This window comes from Myotis myotis, unplaced genomic scaffold (genome assembly GCF_014108235.1).
Source record: "Myotis myotis isolate mMyoMyo1 unplaced genomic scaffold, mMyoMyo1.p scaffold_m19_p_3, whole genome shotgun sequence".
NCBI lineage: Eukaryota > Metazoa > Chordata > Mammalia > Chiroptera > Vespertilionidae > Myotis > Myotis myotis.
Window position 1 is genome coordinate 206,464,430 of NW_023416335.1, and position 8,546 is coordinate 206,472,975.

Here is an 8,546-nt window from a genome sequence, read left to right on the forward strand (position 1 = left end):
GAGTCAAAAAGTTTGCCCACCCCTGCTCTAGCATATGGTCTTTCCCACTGTCCGGAACATAGACGGTCCCACCTCCAGTCATTCATCCCCCCGTTTCCTGTCCCCATAACGTGTGCCTTTCAAACCCTCATTCATCCTCCAAGGCCCTTCTTTTCTTTTTTAATTTTTTAAATATATTTTTACTGATTTCAGAGAGGAAGGGAGAGGGAGAGAGAGAGATAGAAACATCAATGATGAGAGAGAATCATTGATCGGCTGCCTCCTGCACGCCCCCCACCGGGGATCGAGCCCGCAACCTGGGCATGTGCCCTTGACCGGAATCAAACCCGGGACCCTTCAGCCCGCAGGCCGACGCTCTATCCACTGAGCCAAACCAGCTAGGGCTCCAAGGCCCTGCTTAAATGTCCCCTCCACTAAGCAGCTTCCCCTGGCTAACCTCTTCAGAATTCCCCTCTCTTTCCTGTATCCCCACGTGGCAGCTCTAGCCCACCCATCCCGGCCTCAGCCACCAGGACACGACACCTGTTATCTGACCCCTCTGGCCCCCTCCATAGTTTCTGCATTTGCCCCAGGCCCCCCAACCGAGCAATGGCCAAGCCGGCTGACTCGAGGCGTGGAGGGGGCAGGGCCTCTCTGGACCCAGCACTAGCCTTATGTGTTGCCTCGGATTGAACGGTGTGCTCTTTTGCCCCATGGAAGCCGTGGGGTGTTTGAGGCTGTACTCATGGCTGTGTTTTCAGAACCCCAGTTAGGACCAATGGACTAACTCTGGGGCAGCAAGACGAGGTCCCCTGACTCCCATTCTCCTCCCGGCCCTCCTCAGCCTTCCCTTTCTTGTTGCCTAACATTTCAGAGAAAGAATGTCATTTGCGTCATTGAAGGGATGGCGCCAGGGTGGGGATGTGGTTATGCGGGCAATTCGCCAGCTCGCGGGAGTCGCAGGACTAAGCAGTGCAGCGCTCCCAGGGGACGCCGTCCCCACAGACCTGGCAGCAGGTTCGGGGCCTCCAGTTTCCCAGGGCGCTTGCCCAGGCCCCGTCCAAACCTTGCCTATGGGGGAGTCTCCATCACAAAGCTCTAGGGCAGCCGTTCTCAACCTTCTGGCCCTTTACATACAGTTCCTCATGTTGTGACCCAACCATAAAATTATTTTCGTTGCTACTTCATAACTGTAATGTTGCTACTGTTATGAATCGTCATGTAAATATCTGATATGCAGGATGGTCTTAGGCGACCCCTGTGAAAGGGTCGTTCGACCGCCAAAGGGGTCGCAACGCACAGGTTGAGAACCGCTGCTCTAGGGGCTCTGCCCACGCATGGAGGCCCTGCCACCAGGTCAGGAACCGGGATCCCGTGGGGGGGAACTGGCCCAGACAGTCCAAAGGCCACCTCTGATCCGGGGATGGAGGAAGTGCTTGCAGCGGGTCGGGTGACACAGCCCACCTCAGAGCCCTGAGCCAAGTGGCCTGGAAATGCCAGGGCCTTTGGCCCTCGTTTGCACAGGACAAACTGCAATTCCCCTGCTCGGCAAGAAGTTTCTGAAGCTTTGCTGCCTCGGCGACCGGCAAACCACCACCCGCCTGCCGGTCCTGGGCAGTTTGGCGGTTCATCCTTTATAGAATGTTCTTCCGCATGCTGCCCAGAAAACCACCACAGCGACAGCCACCCACCCAGCGCAGCGTGCCCCGCTCAGCTCGGCCAGAGGCGTCCACGTGGACGACTTTAAATACATTGTGAGGAGCCACTTTCTAGCGGAGAAAGTCAGCCTCGTGGTGTGGTTGCCTCCAGAGAACACCCAGCAGTTCTCTCGTCGACATTAAACATAAAACACGAGACCAAACCCCCAGGTGAGGGCCGGGGCTCGTTCAGCACTGACCGGAACAGACTCCATCGGTGTCCGAGGGAAGGGATGGGCGTGCTCCTCCCTGCAGCCTCGGTGCCTAGTGGGGCACCCAGCACACAGTAGGTGCTCAGTAGGAGTGGTTCAGAGGATGAGCTCGGCGCTCGCTCACCAGGCAACCTCTCTTCTAGTCCTGATGGCGCCTCATGAGGTAGCTTATCATCATCCCCATTTCACAGACAAGGAAACTGAGGCTCAGGGGAGTGGGACTTGCCGAGGCCACAGCCAGGGTGTCGCACAGCAGACTCTGAGGCGGTCCCGCTAACTCCGGAGCAGACCGGCTGCCTGAGTGAGCGAGGGGCTGGGTTCTTTGTGGGTGGGGAGCCTCAGTCTCCCTGGATATGGGTCCCCTGGGTCTCCCAAGGGCGCTGAGCAGAAAGAACCAGGCTGAACTGCCAAGAAGACACGCACCTTTAATCACGCTGGACAAGGGGGCAGGGGCAGGAGGCTGGGAGGGGCTATGCTCCGGCCTGCGCACAGTCAGGCTCTGCTGCCATCCCCAGCCACGCAGCCACCAGGTGGCCCCTTGGCTGTAAGTGAGCACCAGAGACCACCCCCAGAGTCTGCGTAAGCACCAAGACTGCAGGCCGCCTCCCGGGGGAGAGGGTCAGGCCACCTGGACGGGGGAGAGGAAGGCTGGGGGCCACCAGGCTGCCCCACCTGGGAGGGGAGAAGGGGCAGGAAGCCCGGTGTCCCTTACTTGGCCTGGGCCTCTCTCGGCATCATGGCTCAGAGGAGGGAGGGTCCCCCTGACTGACCTGAATGTTACCCGCTTCAGTTCCTCAGGCCTGCTGAGGGTCCAAAGCCTGGCGCCCCTGCCCTGGCATCTCCAAAGGCAGCACCAGGCCAGGGGAGACTGGGTCTCAGCACCTTAACGCTCAGAAAGCGGGGACACTGGGACAGCAAGAGGGGACAAGGAGGGTCAGACAGCACCTGGGGACAGACAGCAAGGTCTGACAGGCCGGGGAGCTCTGGAGAACCAAGGCCAGGTGCCTGGGTGGGGAGGGAGGGGCTGAGCCCCAGAGGAGACAGGGAGGGTGCTGTGAGGAGGAGGGGAGTCCTTGCAGGTGCCCGTAGAGCTGTATGGGGAGCTAGGGGTATGGGGCTGCTTTGATGACAGGCATGGAGCAGGAATGAGAGGAGGCCGGGAACACCCTATCTCGGGGGCCCTGTCCCACCAGCCTTGGGGACCACGGGTGATGAGGGGCCACGGTGTCTGAGTGCCCGGAGCCCAGACTTCTGTGACAAGAGCACCAGCGTTTCTCCGGGTCAGGTCTTGGAACCCTCCGTCTCCCTACAGGCTGGGCTGCGTGCCCACCGAGCGCGGGGTCTGCGTCTGACCCGCCCCAGCCTTCCGGGGGCCTGGCACCGAGTGAGCACTCGTGAGGTTGGATGATGATGGAACGGAATGAGTGAGCAGCTGCACAGGTGGGGGTGCAGGCGAGAGTGAGAGAGGGAGGGAGGAGGGGCCGCCCAGAGAAGCGAGAATGTTTAAGGATGTTGTGATGACTCTAGAATGTTCAGAGGGTTCGGAAAGTTTAGGAAGAAAGTTCTAGGGTCTGGTTACCGCAGTGTGGCCTGCCGGCCAGCAGCGCGAGCGTCACCCATGAACGGACCGGACATGCGGAGTCCTGGGCCCACTCCACGCCTGCCTGAGCGAATCTGCGTTTTAGCACGAATGGTCCCCAGGCGATTCCTGTGCAGGTTCAAGTTTGAGAAGTGCTGGTCTGAAAGGCTGGGCGGGTTGCAGACTATTTAGGTTAGAAGGCTTCTCAAAATATGTGCAAGAGAGGGGACGGCAGAAACAGCCTGGGGGGGAGGGAAGGAGGAGGAGGGCTACCCGCAGTGCCAGGCCCCGCGGGCCCACTGTGCAGAGGGGGACACTGAGGCCCCGCGGGGGACGGGCCCGCCCCGCCGGGGAGCCGCCCGCGGGAGGCCCTAGTCGTCCTCGGGCTTGATGAGGTGGCCGCTGAAGGTGATGTAGATGTCCACGTCGTCGCTGTAGATGGCGTTCTCCCGCTCGCGCTTGAAGAGCCGCGCCCAGACGCGGTCGCCGGGCGCCAGGGCCAGCATCACGCTCTGGCTCTGCATGATGCTGCGGTCGCTGGGCTGCGCGTACAGGATCACGGCCGCCTCCTCGTTGTGCATGACGTGCACGTAGGTCTCCTTGAAGTTCCAGCTGTGCACGTTGAGGCTGAAGAAGTAGAGGCCGCCCAGCGGGGCCACGAAGTGGCCGGCGGCCATGTCGAAGTGCCCGTCCGGGTTGACGAAGACCGTGTCGAAGGGCAGGGGCTGGAAGCCCTCGCTGCTGTGCAGGGCCGTTCTGCGGCCCACGGAGAAGGCTGAGAAGCGTGTCTGGCACGGGCTGCCAGGGCTGCCCACCTGCCCCTTGTCACCCTTGGTGCCCTGGGGGCCTCGCTCTCCCCGGGGACCCTCCTTGCCCAGCTTCCCAGGTGTGCCCAGCAGGCCTCGGTCCCCTTTGTCACCTGTGGGAACAAGGGAGAAGTCAGGGCAGGCCCCCTGAACGAAGGGGGCATCTACACTTGTCTGTGGAGGGCTCTGCCCCTGCCCAGAGAAGAAAGGCCAGAGGAACCAGCATTTGGGAGCACCTACTTCCCGCCAGGCACGGCCTCCCTGAATGTCCCTCTAAAGAAGACACCGACCATTTCCACTCTCAGAGAGGTTAAGTGACTCGCCCAGGGTCGCACAGCTCAGGAGCAGGAGAGGCAGGGCTCTGCCTCCAGTCTGTCTCCACACCCGCCCATCCCCGAGCCTTCCAGGCAGAGAGGGTCCCGCTGTGGGCTCTGGGAAGGCAGGCCCAGCCCCCCTCCCCGCCAGGGAAGGGGGACACTGCATGAAGCCAAGCTCCAGGGGGGATGGGCAAGTGGCAGGGTGCACTTTGCACTTCTGACCCAAAGAAGGAACCAAGGGACGTACCCAAGGAAAGCCCCCTGCTAGGAGCGAGGCAGCCCTTGGCTGGCTTTACCCCACTGTGTGCCCAGCCCTAGCTGGGGTCTTGGCTGTTGAAAAGGCGAGCCCTCAGCAAATGCCGCATGGGAAAGTGCTTTGCAAGCTCTGCAAACACGAAGCAGGACCATTCACCTAGCACTGCCTGCCCCCTCTCCACCTGCCCGGGCATCTGGTAGTAGCTCACCTGACCCCCAGGCAGGCACGCCTCTGCCCGGCCCTTGTTCCAGGCTGACCTTGAACACGAGAAGCAGGTGGCCACCTATGCCTTGAGGGACCTGATCCCAACTACTTCCCTCCGCTCAAACCTGCCCCTGCGCCCCATCTCACCCAGAGGAGAAACCCAAGTCTGATCTGGGCCCTGCTTCATCTCCAACCCCAGTTATCTCCCCCTTGCCACTGTGCCTTAAAACCCCAGGCCCACTCCCACCCCAGGACCTTTGAACGTGCTGTTCCCGCTGCCTGGAATGCTTTTCCCCAGATACACGTGGCTTCTCCCTCAGTGAGAACTGACCATCCTGCTTGATAGGCAAGCAGCCCCCAGACCTGCACTCCCCATGTCCCTTACCCTGCCCCACCTTGTCATGCTCCAGCCCCAGAATTCAGAAGAGTCCTGACACATAGTAGGTGTTTAATTCATGTGTGAACGAAAGGGTCGGGAATAACTGTCTGTCCTGGTTTCCCCTGCTTCCTCCACCTCCCCTCCTCAGGCCCAGGAAGAGACCCCCCATGCCCTCCATGTCCCCGGCCAGCCCAGTCCAGCCTGAGCCACATACGGGTACTCACCCTTCAGGATGGTGATGTTAATATAGGGCCTGACCTCAGGCCACACGTATGGGAGGGAGGATGGAGAGGCTGCGGACTCATCGGCAGCATAGGCGGGGGCCAGGGGGTCCTCAGAGTCACAGCACCGTCGGCAGCGCCCGGGGGGACTGGAGGTCACCGCTTCCCCAGAGGTGTGCTCCTCGGTGGGGACCCCGAACACCAAGAGAGGGAGCAGAAGCACTGTCCAGAGGAGGTCCAGGGCGGCTGTCCCCATGGTGGCCTGGAGCGGGGAAGGAGGAACAGACAGTCTATCTAACTTCACACGCTGCCATCCACAGCAAGTGCGTTCCCGACATCACTCGGGGAAGGACGCCAGGGCCCCCATTTAACAGACAAGAACACTGAGGTCCACACAGAGAAGCCAGTTCTCCAAGGTCCCAGAGACTGTGGCCGGCAGGGCAGGGTCTGGAGGCTGAGTCTCCCGGAAGGATCCCCGGTCCCTCCAGAGAGAGCCACAGCCCAGCAGGGGAGGCTCCCGGGGACCTTAGCTGGGGTGGGTGAGGAAGGCGCCCCAGCTGCCCCTGGGCCAGAACCACTGAGACTGTCATATGCCTCCCCTCCCCCTCCCCGCTTGCTCTCTCTGGCCATTGAGAAGTGAGAGGGCCCTTGGGACAAACACAAAGGATCCCGCAGGCTTGCTCTGCAGGGGAGGGGACTCAGGGCGAGCCCGTGGTTTGAGGCATGAACACAAGGTCCTGACAAAGGAGCTGGGAAAGTTCATTCATTCTAGCAGACAGGTAGCAACCTCCATCAGAGGACACACGGGGTTCTGCATGGGGACGGGTTATACTGTGGAGCAGTGAGGAGTCGCTACTGCAGCCACTGCTGGCCTGCACGGGCCTTCCTGCAAGGGACAGGGCGCTCCTGGGGCGGGGGGCACGTTAGACACAGGAGAGAGGGCACCACAGAGACTATGGCACGGGCTGGTGCCAGCCCCCCTCCTCTGGGCATCTCTGTGCAGTCAACCACCTGCACAACCTCACACCGAATCCTTGCAGGGAAGCTTCGGGCGAGAGTTAAATAATTGGAAAGTGGTTGTGTCAATCACAGTGGACCTGCCAATAAGCTGCCAAGGTGGTAAATTGGAATGAAGGGGCAGGACTAGGAGGCCTGGCAACTTGAAAGGCTCCAGGCTTTGTGAGGACTCGCTTTGGCCCTGGCGAGAGAGGAGGGATCCAGAGTTCCTGGAGAGGGGCAGGAAGCGGCCGGGACACCAGGGTGGGAGGCAGGCCGGGCTGGGCGGGCAGGAAGCCGGGCAGGAGCCTTTGAGGTGGCAGCCGCCTTTGGGGGCTGCGCTGAGTTATCGCAGGATCAGAAACTCGGCTTTTGAAACTAGGCTGGTTTTTACGCTTCTGGCGTTTCTTTGTTTATTTCCTTTTTTGTTCTCCTTTAACATTTAGTACAATTCAAAAATATTTTTCTGTGGTTACTACCCCTAGAGGAGGTATTGTTTTAAACGCCACCCTCTCTCTCTGAGCACTGTGGTGAGAGCTAGGTTTTAAAGGGGCAGAGGCCCTCTCCTGAGCACCTCCCCTCCCCGGGGCTGGCTAGCAGCAGAAGCGAGGGGGTGCCCAGCAGCCTCCCCCGCCATCACCCCCTCCTGGAGGTGTCCGTTCCCCAGCTCCTGCCCCCAGCCCTGGCCCCCTGGCCCCGTGTCCTGGTTCTGCTCTGTAAGGCAGGTCAAATCCACACAGATCAGCATCCTCTCTGTCCACGATGCTCACCCTCACCTTTTATTTGTAAACTGCACATCCCAGTGGTTTTGAGAAAAACAACAATCCCCTATTTCCTGGCCAGAATGTGGCCTCATGGGACAAGGTGAGGCCCTGGAGTCAGACGTGAAGTCCCAGGCTAGTTGACAAGCTGGGAGACCTGGGACCAGTAGCTGGACCCGCTGGCGTGCCTGCCCCTTGGCATTTACAAGGAGATGGCACCGCCACTTCCCCGCCGCTGGGTTGTTCGGGGAGATTTAAGCGCAGCGAAGTTGGCTGACCTGCAAAAGACTCTTAATAAAAAGTTTGCTCCTTCTTCTGCCCGGCGTGACCTCTTCCCGGGGCAGGGCAGGGCAGACCAGGGCTCCTCCAAGGGACTGGCCCGTTTGGGGACCTAACTGTGGCTCCAGCCAGATGACAGTCAAAGGCTCTGAGACACAAACTGGCCTGGGGGACAGGAAGCAAAGCGGCCTTAAACAAAAGAAATAGTGACAGCCTGGATCACTGACTGGCCATGGAGGAGGGTGCCCCTGGGGGTGGCTAGGGGGTCCCTGCTGCCTCCACTCAGGAGCTGGGGTCTCCTGGGGGTGGGGGAAGGGCCAGGCCCCGCAGAGTAGACTTGGTGTGCGTCCCAGCCCACCAGGGTGGGCACAAGCCAGGAGCAGCAGAGGGCAGCCCTTCACCAGGGCTACGGCCTCAGTCACAGGAGGGGGTGGGGAAGGGAGAGCCTGGAGGGCCTGGCGGGCATCAGAGGAATGGTGCAGGGCCCGAGATGTGTCCAGGAAGCGAGGAGGGAGGAGAGGAATTCCAGGCTCTGACCCCAGCCTCCTCTGGGGGTGGGCGGCCCTGCCGTGGGAAATGCAGGACCTCCATCACTCACCCTCCGTCCTGCAGCCTCGCCCAGCGCTCACAGACCCCGGGCCTCGGGTCAGCCTCTGGCTCCTTGGCCCATGTCTGCAGTAATAGCTGGTTGCTGGCCCAGACCCCCAGGCCAAGCCGAGGAGGGAGGGAGTAAAGGATGGAGGCAGGGCGAGAGGGAGGGAGGGCGGAGGAAGAGGGCTGAGCTGGCTTCCCACGTCCCCTCCTCCCTGCTCCCTCCCCTCCAACCGCTGGGTTCTGCCCAGATAATGGGAGCTCTGGAT

The 8,546-nt window shown here is 61.0% G+C and overlaps 1 protein-coding gene across 1 annotated transcript; it reads right to left on the reverse strand.

Annotated features, from left to right (window-relative positions):
- Positions 1–2,293: 2,293 nt before the first annotated feature.
- C1QTNF6 (C1q and TNF related 6) lies at positions 2,294–8,396 on the reverse strand. Its single transcript, XM_036301678.1, has 3 exons — positions 8,285–8,396; positions 5,654–5,912; positions 2,294–4,386 (listed from the first exon to the last, which is right to left on the reverse strand). Exons 2-3 carry the CDS (start codon positions 5,904–5,906, stop codon positions 3,839–3,841), a joined length of 801 nt encoding a protein of 266 aa, XP_036157571.1. The 5' UTR covers positions 5,907–5,912; positions 8,285–8,396; the 3' UTR covers positions 2,294–3,838.
- Between the last annotated feature and the right edge of the window lie 150 nt (positions 8,397–8,546).